Raw genomic sequence first — 22,008 nt, 5'->3', positions numbered from 1 at the left:
GCGAACATAAAACAAAAAGTAACAAAAATCATGTCGCTATATAATTTTACGTAAATTGGAACATTGGACATAGACAACGATGATACCATTTTAAAATAATATTTACATGTTTGGGATTTAATTTTGCCGATAATGTGACGTGACATATTGTGTATGTTATCAGAAGGCAGCAACTGAAATGCATGTTCACAGTTCTAAAGTGTTTTTTGTATTAAAGTGTATCGTATACTAAACTCTTACATTTATAGTGTCGCATATTTAATTTTAAATATTTTAAGACTATGTGCCCGTATAAACTATGAACCCGCGCTACTTACTAAATGGTGAAATATTTCACAATTATAATAATTGAATGTAGTTGAAATATTAAATGTAATAGAATTTTGCATTACTATGAGTATGACCTATTGTAGTATTTTTTTTAATAACTCTAAATTGTTGGATTGAATGGACTGTCCTTTCTATCTCCTTTTTTAATGTCCAACCATAGTCATCTGGAAGATATTGGATAGATCAACAAGACCACCATTAATTGTGTTTATTGTTCTTTTTTTATTTAAAGATTATGTGACAATAAGTGGGAAAATAGCTAAATAAATTGGTAACTCACAATGTCTATGCTCGTTGTTTACGTCAGTGCGAAGAAGCATCAATAATCGTGAATTTTTGTATTATTTTACATAAAAATGTAATATTACATTTGATTAGTGCATAGCAAACAAAAATATATGAATTTAATGTCAAACAAATTTTGAGAAACTCATAAAACATAGGTTTTAAAGTATTATAACCTCAACATCATCTAGTCTTGTGAAGTGTTGTGTAGTTATCATTGTTAGTTGTAATTATGTCGCTCCAACTGTCCCGGCGGGAGGTGGAGGAACTGCGTACATTGCTGGACCGCGCTATATACAGGACCATCGGGAAATCGGACAGCTCCCTGCTCGCTGTCGTTTCCACTTGTCTCACCAATGGGTTCGTTCTTTTATTTGTAAATAACCTTGGGTTGTGTCATAAAATATACACCAAACGTTTATGAGGGTGCTTGTGTAGACCTAGGGTGTCAGTTATCGTTTTAACATTGAGTGAATCAACAAATCTGAGAGTGTAATATACTGATTTGTGTTAAAATCTGTCAAACTATATTGGGCTAGGGTTGTAGAAAAATTTATAATTTCTCTAATTTTATATATGTCCTATATTATAGGGAGCAGATTAGTTAGATAATTAATAATGATTTGATAGTGAATAGGGATTCACACTATTAAAAAAATACTGTATTCAAAAACCACTAAAATAAAAAACAAATTACTTGGTACCAATTTTGGAGTTGGTGCATCATTTAAATCAGACATTGTTTTTGTATGTATTTATCTAGCTTAGCTAGCAATTTTCTTTAGTCACTGATTCAAAAATTGGTAACCAGTATATAAGTAACCTTAAATTATAATTTGGTTTTAAGGTGGTTTAATTTTTTTTAAAATGATTTTATTTATAGCCATCTTGTGCTAGTAAGGAATAGACTGCTTTAATGGCGTAGTTATTTTATGCATGTGGTACTACTATTCAACTGAGGTATTGCATCTCTGTCTATCCCAGAGGAGAGAAAAGTGATGTTATACTGTATATGCTCTTATAATAAATACCTTTTTATTAAAAAAATGTAATGTGTGTATTATCTAATGGTGTCTCTAATAAATTAATAAAAATAATTTAGACGTAGAGTCAAAAACTGTAAAACACAGGAAACCAAATTCACAGTTTCATTTCCTTGGTTGGCATGCTTATTCTAGTTTTTTTAGTTTAAAAAGTATCTAATGAGCCATTTTTTTTTATATTCATTGTGGCCAATTTGGAAGTGTATTTTCCCAAATAATTTTGTCTTTCAAATCTGTTAATAAATAACTGAGTTTTTAGGTAAAAAACATAAAAAAATATACATAAAATTTAGAACCTGCTCCTTTTTTGGTTAGTAAAAATTGTGTATACATTAAAGTTTATCGGGGGAAATAAAACATTAAACATAGAATATGTCCAAATATATATTGGTAATAGCTTTTGACCACGGCTTTGCCCGCTTGAAAGACTCCCTGTTTAACCGTTTATGCAGCACTCACAATGGGACTCATTTTTCAACATTTTTCATAGATGCTCTGCACCTATTGGTCATAGTGTGGTGTTATATAACCTATAGCGTTCCTTGATAAATATGCTATACAACATCAGAGTTTTTTTTCAATTCGATCCTATTCCTCAGATTAGCATGTACGAACAAACAAACTCTTTAGCTTTTGACAATAGTACAGATGTGTAATTTATGGGTGTTCTATGAAAAAATTAAGTCATCATCAAAGACAAGACAGATGTCTTTGAAGTAGAATTATTAGGCATGTAATAACTTTCATTTACTTTCATAATAATTATTATTTAATACTTATTTTTACCCTCTATTCCAGATATGAACGCAGAAAGATCATAGACAGGATATCATCTCACATAGATCCAAAAAAGGCGAATAAGTTAGCCGACAAAGTCATAGCATTAGGACTGGAGTTGGCCTCATCTTCAAAATCACAGAAACGAAAGCATGACTCATCAGATAGAGATAGGGACTTCAAGAGGTCGAGACATGACGATGATCGAGATAGAGGAGAGGAGAGGAGGAAGGAGGCTGAAGACAAGTTGGGTAATGGGATGGAGCTGCCGTCCCTGTTGCCAGAAGGGGAGACTGTGGGTTCAAAGATAGCTGTGCTCAGTGCGGATAGGATTAAGGTGGGTGTCTACATTCACTATATTATTATCAGCAGGCAGTTTGTTCGGCTTATAATGTCTGCAATTTTCTACCATGGTTTCATTTGCTAAGATGGATATTGAGCCGCTTTTCAATCTTGTTTACATTTTCTGATGAGACCATCTTGTGGAGGCTTGTTCCACACTTTTATCACCCTGTTTGTCAGGAAATGTCTGTGAGGTTTGCTCTTGCATATGGTTTATAGTTTTTTTCTTGTGGCCTATGAGAAGAATATTGTTGTTTTGGTTAAACAAGTGGAGTTGGTGGATATCAAAATGCCTCTTTAATTTACATTCCAAAGCCATCATTCTTATATTGTCACAAATAAAAATTCCAAGAAATATTTCTTAATAACCATCTTTTCCAGCTAATGATGGCGAACGCTCAGAAGGAGATAGAGGAGCGCAAGCGCGCGCTGGTCGCGATGAAGGGCGGCTCTCAAGAGCAGAAGCCGAGCGTGAACGCGGCCGTGGCAGCCGCGCAGCATCTCAAGGTGCAGATGCAGCAAAACAACGCGATCCCACCACCAAGCGTTATCAAACCGGTGCTGTACTCCAAACCAGGTACTTGATAGCCTTAATGTATGATTTGTACAATATGTTATATGCTGGCGGCTTTAAAGGACGCGAGGCCCCGGGCGAAGTAAAAAAATAGTTTGCTGGTTTTAACAGTTGGTAAGATCGTAAAAAATGTACCTCCAAAGCACCTCGTAAGGCCAAAGTCTGCCTCTGATGTTATATACAAATATAAAAACCTAGAAAATAAAAGGAGTTAAAATTGATTGTAATTGAAGTAGAAATATATTATGCTTAAATAAAATGCTAGATATTAATTTTATGCTGCATTTTCTGGTGTTAACACGGCTTCACCAAATGTGTTTTTCGTTTGGTTAGCACATAAATGGAGTGTTGTAAAAAAGACTATCTCACTCACTCGCTTTGTGTAACCAGACGTCAGTGCGGGACAACATCTCGTTCGTGGTGTGCCGCACTGGTCGTTAATTGTTTTAGCGCAGCAGTCAATGTGTTAATGATGGAAATATATAAAGCATTTGATCCCTACATCATATACAGACCATTAACCTAAATCATAAATAACAGACATGCAATGTTAGTAACTATTTATTTTATCTATAGCTGCAATCAGTCACGAAGAGTTGGAGAAGCAGAGGAAGATAGCGGAGTTGCAGGCCAGGATACAAAGGAAGCTGGCGGGTGGGTTTTCTTTTTTGTTGTTTTTATATTATTAAATGTGGTACTTTGGGTAATTTTCGTATCATTTTTTTTCATATGGGCAAAGTATTGTGACTCTCTTACACCTGGTGGTAATTGGAGTGATGTTCAGATAGACTATCAACTGCCAAGAGCTGATACGCTGCTATACAACTGATTCCAAAACGCGATAGATGGGCCACTATGAGTGTTACACCTTGTGTATGGTGGTCATTATTTTGTTATCCAGGTGGCGCAGTTGTAATGCGTACGCGGTATAAGTACGACTATCGATCTGAGGTCCTGGGTTCGAATCCCGGGTCGGACCGAAATAATTGTGATTGGATTTTTCCATCTTAAAAATTACTCTGTCGTAACCTGGAGTCAGGTGATTGGCGGTGTGATACCCCGTGCCTCGGAGAGCACGAAAAGCTGTTAGTTCTGCGCCTGATCTCTCTCTGGTCATGTCGGATTGCCATTTCATCAGACTATGGGAGTGAAGGAAGAGAGAGTGCTTGTGTACTATATAGTCTCTGCATACCTGGTTGATCCTTCGTTGAGATTGACCACGCTGGCCGGAATTCGGCTAGGAAGGATTCATATACATGGTGGTCACTATTTTGATGGATACAAATATTACTAGATTTGTTTCATCAGCAATAATGATCTCCATGGTGCAGGTGGCGCGCTGGTGCCGGCGGGTCCGACGGGCCCCGCGCCGCTCATCCTGGACCGCGAGGGGCGCACCATCGACACCTCCGGCAAGCGAGTCCAGCTCACGCACGTCGCGCCCACCTTGAAGGTCAGTGGGGGGCAGGTCTAGCTTCATATTATAATTGGACATAGATTTCAAGGTCTATGATGATGTGTCAATTGTACTTTTCTTTTGTATCTCAAATAATGTTTTATCTAAGACGAGCGACTTGCCTCGGCTCCGCCTTGGTAGCAGAATATCAGGGTGTCAAACTATCTCCATAACAGATTGTTCGCGGTATCAGCAAAAAAAAAATCCGGGATAAAAGACCCGCTATTTATTTTTTTGAGAATTGATTTAATATTTAGAATGTTCTTAATTAATAAGAAATTATTGAAACATGAGCAATGTAATTTTCTTTCCAATTCGTGTTTTTATGTTTATATGCACATTAAAGATTTATTTGGAGACAGTGTTAATTATAAACTTATTTTAAACTTGTATTACTTTTTCTATTATTTGTAGGTTAACAATTATTTAAACAAGTTTATCATTTAGTGTTTTAAACATCACTCACATCAGAAACAGTTTGCATGACTTCAGAGTATCCTTCACCATGTATATGGTCTATGCCCCCCCCCCCCCCCCCCCCCGCAGGCGAACATCCGCGCGAAGCGTCGCGAGGAGTTCCGCGCGCAGCTGTCGCTGAGCGCGGGCGAGCCGCTGGAGGCGGCGTGGAACGACCCGCGCGTGCCCGCCAAGCCGCCCGTGCGCACGCGCCGCCAGCTGCGCTTCCACGAGCCCGGCAAGTTCACCGTCATGGCAGAGCGGCTCAGGATGAAGGTAACTCAGGAAGAAACCTTTATTGTCCATGAAGGGGAACAAACTAAGGTTCCAACAGACTGTTGAGTGATATCTCGTCAGTCGAAATTCTATTGGACTGTATTTTAGTTACCATCAGATGAAGTGGGGTCTTTTTGTCTCGCCCTTATAGAAAAAAACACTGATGCCATGTCCATACTGCCACGACCAGGTGGCTACCTCAATTTAAGCCGAGTTATGATAATCATTCTATCTTATCTTGCTTGCCAAAGTAGCTTTACTGCACCTGATGTTAAGCCCAAAGAATGTGCCAATCGGTAAAACATTCAAGCATCCCTGGACAGTCGACACAATTATGCCGGCATGCATAGTTGCTTCTTCACGTCCCGCTTGAAGAACACGAATAGAACTCAGACCAACGAAACTGAGAAATTCAATCTGCTTCAGCAAAGTAAAATGTAGAAGTCATTCCATGTATGGAAAAAGGATACATATTTTTCACATTAAATACAAAACCAGAGTATTAAATAATATATTGATATAAAATTATTCTCTATATATTCCATAACAATGTGACCTTCATTCCCACAGGCCCAGCTGGAGAAGCTGCAGAACGAGATCTCGCAGATAGCTCGCAAGACGGGCATCTCGTCCGCCACCAAGCTGGCGCTGCTTGCTGCCGACACGCCAGACTCCGACAGGGTGCCGGATATCGAGTGGTCAGTATCGTGGAATATATTGATTAACCCACTTAGCTTGCATGTGCTAGGTTGGGATTTTTTTTTAGGTACTGCCGCGGTTACCTCCGGGGGTATCCTGCTAACAGTGTACAAGCGATCCCCCGGCTTAGCAACCACGGCAGTCCCATGATGAGTTGGTGGGCCCTACCGCAATCACTGGATGTGTCAGTTGAAGGTTCACTGGCAGCATGCAGCTACTCGATCTTAGGGCCCGGGAGGAAGAAGGGAGGGGATAGAGGAAAGGAAGAGAAGAGGAAGGAGTAGGAGTTATTAGGATGGTTGGAAGGGTAAGGGAGGAGAAATGTTCACGTACCCTTATAGACCTCAATGTGAACTTAGCAACCATGAGATATACACACGGACTGTGTGCCTAGGGTCGCGGCCAATTTCCATGGGCGTGCATTTGGTGTGGAGACCAAGCGCACAAGATTTGTCTAGAGGGTGGTCAGGTTTGGTTAGGTTGCTACATCAAATGTATAACAGAAACACCCATTGTAACACCATTTTTCTTGTTGCTATTTTTCCATTGTTATGGAAATCACAGTGACATTTTCAATATCAGCCAGCTAAATTGATATAATAGGTATATAAAATCTTCAACAGCGTGGTCGTATATGTGACAGCGTCAAGTGGTCTGCAGGATACCCAACTCCTCAGCAAGTTACAGTAGATGTGGCGTGTTTGGGCTCACACGAATGGTCTCAATGAGTAGGTCTCAGATAGAGGATGATAGAGGCATTTTGTGGAGAAAAAAATAAATCCAAATCGGTTAATAAATTGTTGAGTTTTGAGGTAATAAAAATGAAAGAAAAAAACTCTTCCTTTTTTGAAGTTGATTAATAATGTTTGAAATTTTAATAATCACTGACACAAAATACCTCTAAAAAATAAAATGCGTTGGTCATTTTACTTTATTATAATTATCTAGAACCCCTAAAGAAGTATTTTCAAAGCCTTGGTTCAGGGTTCAGTCCCCTGACGTGAGGACGCCTGGGTAAAAATATTACTATGTACTTAGAATAACGTTAAATGACAAACAAACAAAAAATATTTTTTATATTTCACTTTTTTTGTGTTGGATTATTATTATTATTTTTTATAACCAAGCACTGATCACTTTGTGTTGGTCTCGAAAACCTGCAATATGAGATGTTAAAATCTCCTAATACCCACTTATATTAACTACATGTTCCTCCACATAAGTATAAAACAATGCTAATAGAAATAAACATAACATACCCACACAAACATAAGACCGTATCTTGTAGTAGAGACAGAATAATAATTAATTGATTAAATGCAGGTGGGACAGCGTGATCCTGATGACCCCTGAGGAGCGCGAGGTGAAGCGCCAGCGCAGCGTGCCCCGCGCCGCCGACACACACGCCGACACGCACGCGAACACACACGCCGACGCGTGCGCCGACACGCACGCCGACACACTCGCCGACACCCGCACCGACACGCAGCGTGTCGACGCGTGCAACGTCGGCGCCGACGACATCATCGACAACCTCAACGAGGACGCCATCACCAACCTCGTCGAGCACCCGCAGCAGCTGCGCCCGCCCAGTACGTACCATTGTATATATACTGTCCCACTGTTGGGCACTCCTCTACTACTGAGAGGGTTTAAGCCTCAGTCTGCTATGCTGGCCTAGTGGAGAGGATATAGGTCCACCAGGCTAGCCTAGTGCGAATTGCCAGATTTCTTATACCTTCAAAATCCTTATACAAAACTCAGGTTTGCAGGTTTCCTTACAATGTTTTTCATTGACTGATAAAGAATATACACATAACTTTAAACAAGGCAGAGGTGTGTGACCTTGTCTTTTGAACCTACGGACATTTGTCTCGGTACTTCATTCCACTCCCAACTAGGCTATCGCCGTATGTACTAAACACACATATCTATCTTCTAGTCCTATATATATATAAAAATGAATCCCTATTTCCCTTGGTCACGCCATCACGCGTGAGCGGCTGGACCGATTTCACTATTTTGTTGTGTTTGTTATTGTCAGGAGAAGGTTCTTATGAAAGAAAGAATTCAAAAAATTGCGCGGAAAATTATAAAATTTAATAAAACTTAACGACAATGTTAATTTTACATAACTGTCAGTAGTTTGAAATAACTGTCAGCGATCGACAGAATGCGCGCGGGCATACATAGTTAAGACAGGACAACGTCTGTCGGGTCAACTAGTTCTGTATAAATATAACATTCTCCATTACCCGCCCCGTAATGTATCAAGGTACCCACCCTTCTTAACACCTTGTTTAGTAATTTAGAATATCAAAGGTGCAGTAAAAAAATCATGTCAAATAAAATTATTTATTCAATCAAAATGCAATTAAATTAATGTCGCACATGGATGTGTTAAACATAAAGATAAAACTATTAAGCAGTTCTTTCTACACTGTATTTAGAGGATTTTGAAAACATTATTGGCCGCAGGTTGGCTAGTAAACATAATTTACAATAAATTTAACTACTTATTAAATAGGGGGAAAATAAAGTTGGGGTCACTGAGTAGTCACCTGAAAAATAGTTTTATTTTAAAGTCTAACATTCAGGTAAACATAAGAAATAATTATACAATTTTATTAAGTAATACCTAAAAACACAAGTACTCAGTTACTAGCCCAGTGTGGATGGCATAAGTCCCATCACAACAGTGCCTATAGGATCTAGATCAGCATGTACCAAACAGCGAATGCTTGAGGGTAATTTTCATCTAAACTCTAGCGCTATTAAAGCAATGTCAAAATTATCCTGTACAGTAAATCGCAATCTAATTATTATAACTACAACCATGAGTAATATAAGTAATTCTTAACCACCATTGGAAATAGAATTGGAATTTAATTACGTCAGTCAATTAGGCACATTAATTTTAATTCAGTTATCATCTAAAAGTTATTTGTCACTGCTCTTCCTTCTCTGAAGCATAGTGCGAAATATCATTTACAAATATAAAATTAATGAAAAATATATCCTCAATAATCAATCATGTATGGTCACTAACTGTAGTCGTCGTCGTCATTGACGCAAAGTATTCCCATCCTTTTCATGAACTGTGGACACCCTATGTTGCATATTATGCAAGATTTGTCGATGCGAGGCGTTGTCGACGTAACGTTCGGTGCGCTATATCCGGCTGCTGGGACGGGTGTGGGATATCCTGGGCTGTACGGGCTGTACGTGTTTGCATTATAGTTAGCGTTTGAGCTGGAACCCGGATATGGATTGTAGCCCGGGTTTTGGGGGTAAACCGGGTATGGGTTTTTGCCCGGGTTTCGGCTGTAAACTGGGTATGGGTTGTTGGCAGGATTTGTGCTATATTGGTTACGCGGAGTCCCGTCATGACCCGGGTATGTGCCGTTGCCCGGGTTTACGTTGAATCCCGGGTATGTGTTGTTTAGAAACTGAGCATAGCTAGGATAGTATACGTTGTACTTTGCATCTGTATTGTTCGGATACGGTGCATAAATCGGATACCGATAACCCGGGTACGTATTGTTATTCGGATTTTGTCGATAATACGGAACACCCGGATAACCGTTGTAGTAAACGCCGTTTGGGTTGCTTCCACTCGCGGTGTTATATCCGTTTGATCCGGATGTATTCATATTCCCGTTATAATAACCCGGGTAGGAATTTCCATAATTCCATGATGTGTTAACTTGATTCACATATCCGGTTTGCGGGTATACCGGGTAATTTCTCTTAACCCGTTCCTTAAAGTACTGTCCATTGAAAATTCTTTTTACATCGAGATTCGAATTGTGACCCTTATCTCCTGTAGTATACGGTTCAATTTGCGCGCTCCTTCTGACCCTTATGTCCCTCAATTCAGGCGTATTAGGTATATTGTAGTCATTGATGATGGCCAGGATGTTGATCACACCGAAGATGATGTATAGTCCGTACATTTTCTTGTTTACGTCACTGATTAGTTCCAAAACTGAAGCCTAGATGGCGCTGTTAGCTTATCAAATATGAAAATATTTTTCGTTTGGTTTTCTTGATGTTTGTAACGTTTTTTTTGTGGGTTTTCACTTCACTGTAACTTATTTTAATGTACAATACATATTTCCGTTAGTTTTTTATAGTTCCATTATCTTGAACCATGTTCTAAAATAGCTATTGTGTAATTTTATTCCGAAATGTTATTTTAATTGTAAACGTTGGATATCAACGAATTTGTTTGAATATATCAACTAATCACTGCAAAACTATATTCGTCACTAATAAATAACTATTTTCACAATTTTGCACGAATACCACGCTAGACTAAGACGCTAATAGCGTATGATTTATTTGAAACAGCTACATCAGTTTTATGCGCGCTTATCAGCAGCGACCTGTGTCATGAACTTCGGACGCGCGGATTGTAATATTGTGATGAAAATCTGCGTGTTTGTTGGGTTCTGTAGTAAATTCTAAGTCTAGCATCTACCAGCAACGTAGGCTGTATTTTATTTCCGCCCGGATAGCGATCACCGTACACAACGTGTTAAAACCCGCTATAGTGGTTCAAAAAAGTGTCGCGTTCCGGTAGCAGCCTGTGTATATCTAGTACTAACAGGCCGCCATAATAGGGGACCGGCCTATGCTTGATTTTGTACATTATACTATATGTAATGGCTTTTAATACGAAAAAGAAGCACTTCTGTGAAAACAGCATAAAAATAGGTTACAAAATGAGCGAGTAATTCATATTTAAAATATTGTAATGTGCAGAAGTGGGCGCGATGTGGGGATATCGCTTCATCTCTTTCTTTCGCACGCGTCGTAATACCCGATGACGTCATATGTGGGTATTTTGTCTCTTTTCTGTTTCTTGTTAATTACCCCTTCCACCGAAATTCAAAGACTTATAACTTGTTGATTTTTCACCGGATTTTAATAATTTCTTCTGTGTTATAATTTATATTATGTAAATATTTGATAATTGTTAAGAACAAAAATGAGTCCGGTACCCTATTGTGTCGACTGCCGAGAGTTGATCATCTCTCGTCAGTCGACGTTCTAATTTATTCCACTCCACTCACCATAGGGTGCAGAAGGATCACGGCCGTGCACTTATAAAAAAAATGTGTCACTTTTATAGGGGCTCTCTACTACTGAGAGGGTTTAGGTCAGGTGCTCCCAAAGTATTTCGGCACGCCACCCTGTTACTTAAAATAGAAATGCCCACGCCTCTCTTTGCTTTATTGCAAGGAAGAAGGAGTCAGGGGGCTCTCTGAGTATCCTAACGAATTAAAAAAATGAGTGGGATTCATGGTTTGATTATTCAACCGGTCGTAACAAAATTTGTATACCTACGTTGTCACCATGGAAGTTTCTTGTCCGTTTTTCTCTGGTGAGAACTGCTTTTTGAACTAGTGATAGAGTTAATATTAACGGAATCTAAATAATGTATAACATTTTACATATACAAATAAATTATGTCATTTCATTACATTTCAATATTTATAAGTAATTTCGAATAGTCAGCGATGTGTGCATTGGATTATTAATTTATTTATTTATCAATAAAGTATCACAAAAGTTTACAATGAAAACACACCAATACGACTGAGTGAAAAAAAATAACAAAATAAAACAATAAAAATTATCACGAAAAAAACAATGGTTTCATGAACTTGCGGATTGGTTTTGGCAATCCGTTCCTACACTAGGCCATCATGCTACATAAGGTATTATTCGTAGTATTTAGAAGTTGACTGCCTCGGTGGCATAGTTGTACTGCATGCGCGGTACGACAGCGCTCTGAGGTCCTGGGTTCGAAATTCGAAGCCCGGGTCGGGCAAAGTGATATTTGGGTTTTTTCTGCTCGGTATCAGACCGGAGTCTGGAATTTGTGCTCGATATGGCGATAGGCTCGCCTCCTATCACATCATGGGACGAAACACACTGGTTGCGCCTCCGCATATCCCTTCGGGGATAAATGCGTGATGTGTATGTATGTGTGTGTGTGTGTCTTTAAGTGGAAAATTCATTTTTTGTTATGACTGGATATCAAAATCTTAGCAGGAGGTCCCAATTCTAAAGGTGTCGTTTAAATGGGTTTTCTTATTTCCCTAAGGAACGCCAATATCAATGTTATTGTGTTTGAGTCACATTGTCTTGATATGTACATGATATTATTAATGTATTTATGTTTGTTTGTGAGATGTTTATATATGCGCAGACATTCACGATTTAATACTTCATCCTATTTTAAAACGTATTACAATATGTGAAGGTACATATTATCACTTAAAAAATATTGTGTTCATCATCACCAATTTTTTTTATATTTTCAATTATTTTTTTCATTATTATTGTAACACAATATGATCAAAGTATTACTTTAAAAAACATTGTTAAAAAAAATTACTTTATAAACATGGTTTACGGACAAAGCCACGAGTAAAGGCTGTAGTATTAATTAAGTTATTAATAAATAGATATCGTAAATTGTGTTGTAAACCGCAAATAGTTCCTTAGAATACATCTGTAAAATAACCCTGATTCAATGTTTAAAATCTATACTTATACATAAAGCTAAAGAGTTTGTTTGTTTGAACGCGCTAATCTCAGGAATTACTAAAAAACGATTTTGTTCTTATCTTTTATAGGAAGCTTTATTACTCCTTTATTTTAAACATCATGCATTTATCCCCGAAGGGGTATAGGCTGAGGAAACCAAGGTACCCACTTTTCGCCAAATGTGTTCCGTCCCATGATGTGACAGGGGGCGAGCCTACCGCCATATCGGGCACAAATTCCAGACGCCGGGCTGATACTGAGCAGAAAAACTCAAATATTACTTTTTCCGACCCGGGATTCGAACCCGAGTCAGTCAGTGAGTCTGAGTGATACAGGCTACGTTATATCCCGCGGAAAATATTAAACGGGACTTTTATCCCTGAAAACTTTATCATGCGGGCGGAGCCGCGGGCAATAACTAGATAAATATAAATGAACAACAATTCTTGTTAAATAGAAATAACGTAACGCGTAATAATAAATTAATCTATACTAATATGATATATGAGTTTGTTTGTTAGTTAGTACGCGCTAATCTATAGAACCATTGAACCGATTTTGAAAATTATTTCCCTAATACTGATATTAGGTCTGTTATATGTGACATTCTGCCTGGGTAGGTACCATTGCATGTCTATTTCTGCCGCCAAGCAGCAGTGTGTAGTCACTGTTGTGTTCAGGTTTGAAGGATATTGTAGCCAGTGTAACTTCTGGACATAATGACAGTTAACACCTCATGTCTCAGGATGTTGAGCGCAGTGGAATACCAAACAATACTTTGTAATTCAAGGTGTTAGATGGTGTTTCTACTGTTTATGGGCGGTCGTATTGTTGGCCAACGGGCGAACGCCAAGCTAATCTTGACATTCAACGCAATAAAAAAAAAACAATAATAGGAAGCTATATTACCCCCGAGTGTTATAGGCTACTTCTTATTCCAGAAAAGTTTTATAGGAAAAACTACTTCACGCATGGAGTCACAGGTAATTAGTTAAAAAGGCACCTAGGTGGGACCTGGCCTCCGACACCAATGGACCTATTTCTTCTGACCCTATTTCTTGCTATGGGACGCTTCGGAGTTGCGAAAATGTTCCACTGGTTGCTCTCTCCAGTGGAATCTCTCTCCACAGGCCCCTGTCCGGAGTTGCCATATATCCACGTGTGTTTGGTACATCGATCTTCTCTCATCCTCACTACGTAGCCTAACAGAGAATTATTTTAAAATAAGCATAGTAATTCCTTAATCTCCAGGATCCGCCTTCTCTCGATTTTCCGGTATATGTTTCGCTATACTTTTCCACTTTATTGGTGTGAGCAAATATATTTTTCCCCAACAGCGGAGCCACTGAAGCCGACATACATGCCGGTGTTCCTGACGAAGAAGGAGCGCAAGAAGCTGCGGCGGCAGAGTCGGCGCGAGGCGTGGAAGGAGGAGCAGGAGAAGGTGCGGCTCGGACTCGAGGCGCCGCCAGAACCCAAGCTCAGGTCAGACTTGCTAACGAAATATATGTACAAACTGAGAGAGGCACGAGTCGTGAGCACACTCGTGATTGGTCGGTTTGAGTCATAAGAAACGAAGTCTCGCGCGATTGGTTGCTCAATTAATGCTCGTTGTCTATTGGCTAGTAGTGTAGCTTGCTATAGAGGGGTCCTATATCAATATTTGGTGCGGGGCTCTTCAGGGCAGTGCGAAATTTGAGCGCCTGCTTAGTTTAATGTATGTATGGGCCAATAGGGGCCCCAAAACTCAGGGGCCCTGTATCACTGATACAGCGGTAGCTACGCCCCTGCTATTGGCTTACACAATACACATGCCATATTATTAACCTTTCATCCAATTTGCAAACGTGAGTCCATCCCACCACTGTTCATTCGTGCTCATGACTTGTGTTGTTTTCATGCTGTAGATTGTTGGTCCTGCGCCTGATCTCTCTTCGGTCATGTCGGATTGTCTCACCGGACTATGAGAGTGAAGGAACAGAGAGTGCTTGTGTATTGCACACTCACTTGTGCACTATAATATCTCCTGCGTGGCTGATCTCCGTTGAGGTTTTCCGTCGTGATCGAAATTTGACTAAGAAGGAATCAATCAATTAATTATATACCATCTTTTGAACAGAATATCGAACCTGATGCGCGCGCTGGGTACGGAGGCGGTGCAGGACCCCACCGCCATCGAAGCCAAGGTCCGGGAGCAGATCGCCAAGCGACAGAAGACGCATCTGGAGGCCAACAAGGCGAGGGCGCTCACCAAGGAACAGAAAAGGGAGAAGGTCAGGACTTGGTCTTATAATAGAGTTAATAAAGAGAAGTATCTGGAATCGTACACGATACCATACAATATTTCTCTTTAAGCCATGGTGCGTTGCTTTTAAGATGCTATTTAAAACTTAGTAAGTTACAATAATTGTTAATTTCCAGGTGGACAGAAAGATAAGAGAAGATACTTCAATGGGCGTCCATGTGGCTGTATATAGGTGTGTATTTAATTATATAACTAGCGACCCATCGCGACTTTGTCTCGTGTAGAAGAACATCAGAAAAATACTGGTCAATATTATACAGGGTGTTACAAAAATATTTTATCCATATAGAGGGTGTTGTTTTTAGAAGTTATTTCCAAAATGATATTAATTCGATAACTTGACTGTCAACTGTTACCGGCAGCCATTTGAGAGCGATTTTAATGGACCAGAAATAATTTTGGAAAATTATGAACTTTAAAATGTATTGATTTGAGCTTATTCTGCGCAGATCGGACCACCAACAGCTAACATTTTAAAAAGTTGTATAATTGTAAAATGTACTTGATTGACTTTGCGGATGAACAACACCTCAGTCCCCCCCGTGACCATGAAGGCTGCAAAGTCTTCTAAACGTCGGGAGAAAACTGAAATATAAAAAATCGCGATAGAATTCGAAAAGTAGTTTAATTTCAATGTCTAACATTCGCGTAAACATAAGAAATCATTACTCAAAATGTATTTTTAAATTTTAATAGATACATGAGTGATGTGTGTTGTGTGCAGAGTGAAGGACCTGTTCGAGTGTGCGGCCGCCAAGTTCAAGGTGGAGGTGAACGCGCAGCAGCTGCACATGACGGGCTGCGTGGTGCTGCACCGCGGCTGCTGCGTCGTCGTCGTGGAGGGCGGGCCCAAGCAACACGCCAAGTACAAGAGGTACGGGCCAGTCCACGCGCTGGATACACTAAATGTTACGTGAGGAATTCCAGATTTTGAGGGTGTTTGAAGTCTACCAATCCGCACTAGGTCAGCGTGTTGGACTTAGGTCTAATCCCTCTCAGTAGTAGAGGAGCCCCGTGCCCAGCGGGACAGTATATAATACGGGGCTGATATTATATTAAAGAACAGTAAAACTAAGTTCGTTGACTGCCCATTTTGAGAGAGAAGGGATTCGAAGCTGCGTCCATTCGTCGCAGTAGTCCGTTCCACACCTAACTAGGTTTTTCCCGCTTATATTACTACTGTTCTTACTGGAATCAAACCCAGCGACTACCATTCCACCGCTCAGCAGTGTTACCGGATTGACGATGAGGGTGATGTGTTTTCTTCATGGGTCTTGGAAGCGCGACCTCCTAAAGCCGTCATGTCACCACCAAAAGACCAATGAGCGTATTTAAACATAATTCCCATATACCTTCAACCAAGGGCGTTGTCAAGGCCCCCTCTTCTCTAGAGATTTTAAAAAAGTTGTCAAATGCAAAGCAACCAAAGTCCTAAGTCTTTGATTCGACTTGCTTCATCGATTATTCCCGTACGTGGAAAGTGGAAACTAGAATGAATTCACCAATTCCATTCCTAATATTCCTTAGGTGCGCTTGATTACGCTCTGCTCTATGTTATTGTTAAAGCGGGTGAGGAACATGTGCTCTCGACTTCAGCTACAATTCATACTTTTTTCAATCTTCATATAACCCCCCCCCCTCCCTAAGCTGGCGACGCTCTTGCCCTCAACATTACCACGAAGGCATCAACAGTTAACCCATCCATTTTGTCGCCAGACTGATGCTGCACAGGATCAAGTGGGAGGAGGACATGGTGAAGAACACGGACGTGACGGAGATGCCGAACAGCTGTCACCTCGTGTGGGAGGGCATCACCACTCAGCGAGCATTCGGAGACATCAAGTTCAAGGTGAGGTGATGTCATACACGAAGCTAAATTTACTCAGTATTACAAGGTCCTATGTTACTTCTTTGTTATGTTGCAAAAATGATTTTTCTAGTGGTAGGATATTATATCCGCCCGGATAGCGATCACCGTACACAATGTGTTAAAACCCACCATAGTGGCTCACGTAAGTGTCGCGTTCCGGGATCAGCCTGTGTATATCCCGATCCAACAGGCCGGCATAATTGTGTCGACTGTCGAGGGGTAATCATCTCTCGTCAGTCGACATTATATTGGACCCCACTCCACTACCATCAGGTGTAGTGGAGGTACTATACCGTGCACGATTCAAAAAAAGCCAACCGGAAATTAATGTATATGCAGATAAAGACCAAATGAATATATTACAAAGTAATTCATATGGCACGTCTTGTATTGACTGCCTCGGTGGCGCAGTTGTATTACGATACGACTTTAGTGTTGAGGGCTCGGGTTCGGTACCCGGGTCAGTGAATGATATTGGGTATCTCTACTCAGTATCAGCCCAGAGTTAGGAATTTGTGCCCGATATGGTGATAGGTTCGCCCCTATCACATCATGGGGTAGAATATGCACGGCGGGAAGCGGTTGCTCGAATTATGCCACTGCCTACCCCTTGGAGGATAAAAGGGGTGTGTCTTGCCAACGTATACAATCAATTGGCGTTGACTGTACATTATTTTAGTAATCTTTAATATCCCAGGTGATACCGACGGAGAAGCAAGCGCGGGAACATTTCCAGAAGCACGGAGTGGAGCACTACTGGGACCTGGCCTACAGCAGTGCAGTTCTAGGCTCCGGGGTCGACGAACCCTAGGGGAGACCGGGGATACGTCACCAACACTCACCCCACACGAGTGTTACGTGCTGCGAATGTAAAGAAATTAAAAAACATTTTTAGTGTTGAAGGATTTTGACCTTTAGACAATATGTAAGGGACGCGGTTATAAACTTTCCTTTCTGCCAACGTATCCTGTGTGAAATGATCATGCACACGTTTATAAATGTATTTTGTTAATAAGTGTGCGTGAAACAGATAAATATTTAAGGTGTATGTAGTAGTTGCATTCAAATAAACGGTTCTTTTTTGTTCGCGGCTATAAGCACGTGGCGCGTCCTGTCTTGATGGTCTAAGTACTCTCTAACGGATAATTTCTATTGAATGTGTTTACTTTCGCCTAAAAAGACGTTTGTTTTATGGCAAACAGTGTTGCCAACTTAGTGAATTTCCCCCTAAAACTGGTGGATTATATCCCACATTTTAGTGGAGAAATATTGGTTTTAGTTGCCGAATGTTTTTGTTTGTAGTTTATAACAGTTAGTGGGACGAGGTCCTTAATCCATAAAAAATATGCATTTCGTTGCATAATATAGCTTTTGCCGACCAACATAGCAGAGAGATGGCATACATGTAATACTACTGAGAAATGAAAAAGTTGCATAAAATGAGGCAATAATGTATATTTACGTGTGTAATATTTTAATACTAATTATTAAAATACGCAAGGAAAAGCCATTTCATTGAGAACACAATTTAATAACTTCTGACAATCTATTTCTTTTTAATAAAGAACCAAAACACCAAAAAGGTTATAACATAAAATTATATAACTTCTTATTATACCACAACGTGCCCAAAAATGCTCGCTAGATAATCAGATGTTTAATGGTCATTTATAGCAGGTTAAAGTCATTGATAGCGAATTTGGATAGAGATAACTTATGGCGAATCTTGTGGTTTTTAGTTCAACTGATACTCGGATGCTTATTCTAGAAGAAACTCGCTCAAGTCATGGTCACGATATTCACTGAACTAATGTGAAAAATTAAATGTATTTATGATCACCCCTCGGCAGTCGTAACAATTATACCGGCCTGTTGGAACCGGATGTACACAGGCTGATCCCGGAACGCAACACTTACATGGGCCACTATGGCAGGTGTTAACATCTTGTGTACGGTTTTCGCAATCGGAGCGGATATAAAATATATCCTACCATGCCAGCGAAGCCGTGGGCAAAGGAGTATTGATAAATAAGTAAGATCAGGGTTAATGTTTTTGTAACCCGCGTGTTTTGGGGGTATTATTTTCGCCTCTGCCTACCGATTCAGGGCGAAAGGCGAGAGCTTATATAATATGTAAATATACAGTAAATTCGACATGGCGTTACTAAATGAAACCACATACTTATCTTGTTGGAAATTACTTACTCAAGCCATAGATGTAAAATAAAAATGTAAGTTTCTAACAAAATGAACATCAATAAAAAGTAATTTAAATTTTACACGTCCTAATGCCACTACTACTACTCTTAGAGAATTCGTCGCAGCGGCAACATCACTCTCAGTCAGAAATACACACGCGCCTTATTCGTTCTAAACTACAAAATGATCAAAAAATCAGATAGGTAAAATTGTTTTTTTGGAGGAAATATTCATAATTATAGATTATTCTTGGCACAATGTTAGCAGAGGTATGTGGTTCCATTTATCAACGCAATGTCAAAATGACACTGTATATAAGAAATGCATTGAAAAATTGCATTTCTCTTGAGATACTAATGCAATGATTCTAGAGTTAGGGTAGTTATGATGTCATAGGATGTGAGAGATATAACTTCTCTATATTTTGACGCGAAATACGGTGCAAAGGCGATTTATTGTAAATAATTACGCGATGAATCTTTGGTCAAATATGTATGAAACTGTCTAGCATTTTGACGGAAAAATGAAGTAACTTCAAGAGATGATTACGTCTCATAAAATCACTTAGGGTCGTGTTAATAGATGCAACTCAGTTTCGCTCTCCAGTGCGATACCAGCTTGAGAGCCTGTCATGCAGCATCTTGAGTATCAGCTGAGAGCCTGTCAAATTAAATCAGCTTCTTAAGATCGTTATTTAATCAACGGATATCAACAACATCTCCAATCATATCTTAAGTGGTATTATCGATGTTGACAGCTAAGTTTTGATTGTAAAACAATGCCGACTCAGCTGAGAACAAGCTCTTAAATAACAACTTAAGCTTTGTTTATTAAATAGTTTACCTACTCAAAGTTGATTGATTTATTAATACGGCCCTTAATCTCAACTTAAGGGGATATAGGCCGCGGCGAAGTCAACGTCATTAGGGGCCCCTTAAATTGTGGGATGAGTGGTACAAGTTAGATTCAAGTAGTTTCTCCCTATGTATAATCTTTGAATTTAGAAATATTCGATAACTGTATGTATAATAAATGATTTTTGCATTACTTTGTGTTTTATTATAAATCGCTTTCGTGGGTATAATGGTGGAATGAAACCCAGGACCTTTCGACCCACAAACAGAAAAGCCCTAAAAGTTTATATTCTCCAGAGCAGAGGTTCCCAATTTTTTTTTCATAGACAATTGTCATTTTTCGTATTCCGGTGGACCGTTTTTTTGGTTTCGCGGAGAATTTGCATTACTAACTGGGCAACCGGACAGTTATGTTGGGGTTACCGTGCCTTACAAACCCTATCAATATTATCTGCCTTTATTGATCGGTGGAGTCAAGCCAACATTTTAGTTCTTTCTAACTAGATAAAATTTTCGTGTTACGCTCACGAATTGTAAACTCTCATTTTTAGTCATGCTAACGTAGACTCCCGCCGAGACTTCCGTGGACCCCTGGGGGTCCACCGGGATCACTGAGAATCAGTGCTGTAGATAAAACATAATTCATTCACAAGAAAAACAAACTCTTTGAGAGCTTTGTTCCAATTTAAAATGGCGTCACTAAAGTTCCTAGTACGGTGACTCAGAGCGATATTGGCTGCACAAAAAACAAGTGGACTTAATTTATTCGTTCAAACGGACGACCGGTCAATGATACCCAAGTGCTGTGACGTTAGGCTCCTTTCACATGCTACGCGAATTCTACGCCATGTTTAGTGAATTGTCCATCATACACACGAGTCGCTTGCTAGACGTCTCGTCAGTTTTAATTATAATGGAGCGTCGATTATCCGAGAATGTTCATTCGGAAAATCTGTTTATTCGGATAATCAAACTGTATAATTTTATATATGTATTAATATACTAAATATATATTTATATTATGAAGCTCGTTTATCAGTGTGGTAAGTAGGAAAAGTAGTCAATGAATCCCTCTTAGCCGAATTTCGGCCCTGGCCAATTTCAATGGAGATCTATCACGTAAGCAGGAGATAATATAGTGCACAAGTGTGTGCGCAATATACAGGAGGACTCTATTCCTTTACTCTTATAGTCCGGTGAGACGGCAGTCCGACATAACCCCACAGAGATCAGGTGCAGGACCAACAGCTTAATGTGCTTTTAATTAGGAATTGAAGTACAGATACCTTAAGGAACCAAAGATGTTTCTTTTTCTGCTTCGGACTAAAACGAACTTGACTGTCCACAAGGACCTAGTTGCATTTACTTAGGTTTTAAGCGTTAGAAAGTAACAAAAGTCCAGCAATTGGTATATATAATTGCGCCTTGTTCAAAAATATCTTATCCCAGTCTGGGAATGTCCCACTTTGTATCTCTATACTTTAATGAAATTAACAAGTAACAGTTATCATAATCCCATTATATTATCGTAATCGTTTATTTATTATTTCCTTCCTATCACTATCAAACGATATAACGAGTAATAACTTTTTTATTGTATCCTTTATTTGATTTGTTTATAGCAGTATTCGTAAACGCGGCCTTTGTTTTACTTTATTTTTGACGTTTACCGGGATACCAACTTTTGCTATAAAGATTCCTTAACATTTAGATATCGAACTGATATACAATATAATGTAAAAACATTACATGTTTAATGGATTAACTATTGCGAGATTTCATCTACATACACTTTTATTAAGAGATAAAGTAACTTGTCTAGCAACATGTAAATAATAAGTGATAAAAGTATTATCGCAACTATTGTTTCGCACGACAATTCTGTAAATCAATTACTATAATTCTGGATCGGATTTATATCAATAGTAATGAACTAATGGAACTACATACATAGATTTTAATCAGTCAGTCAAAACCGATA

The 22,008-nt window shown here is 39.3% G+C and overlaps 2 protein-coding genes across 2 annotated transcripts; one reads left to right on the top strand and one right to left on the bottom strand.

The window, feature by feature from the left end:
- Window positions 1-586: 586 nt before the first annotated feature.
- On the top strand, window positions 587-20,220 carry LOC115454254 (U4/U6 small nuclear ribonucleoprotein Prp3). Its single transcript, XM_037443347.1, has 14 exons — window positions 587-975; window positions 2,457-2,772; window positions 3,159-3,354; window positions 3,928-4,005; window positions 4,683-4,804; window positions 5,354-5,539; window positions 6,110-6,237; window positions 7,562-7,830; window positions 14,137-14,284; window positions 14,919-15,072; window positions 15,221-15,276; window positions 15,829-15,978; window positions 16,821-16,953; window positions 17,672-20,220. Exons 1-14 carry the CDS (start codon window positions 848-850, stop codon window positions 17,783-17,785), a joined length of 2,178 nt encoding a protein of 725 aa, XP_037299244.1. The 5' UTR covers window positions 587-847; the 3' UTR covers window positions 17,786-20,220.
- Window positions 8,580-10,597, bottom strand: LOC115452955 (DNA-directed RNA polymerase II subunit RPB1). Its single transcript, XM_030181580.2, has one exon. It carries the CDS (start codon window positions 10,192-10,194, stop codon window positions 9,283-9,285), a length of 912 nt encoding a protein of 303 aa, XP_030037440.1. The 5' UTR covers window positions 10,195-10,597; the 3' UTR covers window positions 8,580-9,282.
- Window positions 20,221-22,008: the final 1,788 nt, after the last annotated feature.

This window comes from Manduca sexta, chromosome 26, assembly GCF_014839805.1.
Source record: "Manduca sexta isolate Smith_Timp_Sample1 chromosome 26, JHU_Msex_v1.0, whole genome shotgun sequence".
In the NCBI taxonomy this organism is placed as follows: domain Eukaryota; kingdom Metazoa; phylum Arthropoda; class Insecta; order Lepidoptera; family Sphingidae; genus Manduca; species Manduca sexta.
The sequence above is the reverse complement of the archived record's forward strand: the minus strand, read 5'-3'. Positions and strand labels throughout refer to the sequence as shown.

Coding starts and splice junctions, on each gene's coding strand:
- LOC115454254 (XM_037443347.1), top strand. CDS start 848: ATGTCGCTCCAACTGTCCCGGCGGGAGGTGGAGGAACTGCGTACATTG. Junction 4,006..4,682: donor GATACAAAGGAAGCTGGCGG/GTGGGTTTTCTT, acceptor TCCATGGTGCAG/GTGGCGCGCTGGTGCCGGCG. Junction 5,540..6,109: donor CAGAGCGGCTCAGGATGAAG/GTAACTCAGGAA, acceptor TCATTCCCACAG/GCCCAGCTGGAGAAGCTGCA.
- LOC115452955 (XM_030181580.2), bottom strand. CDS start 10,194: ATGTACGGACTATACATCATCTTCGGTGTGATCAACATCCTGGCCATC.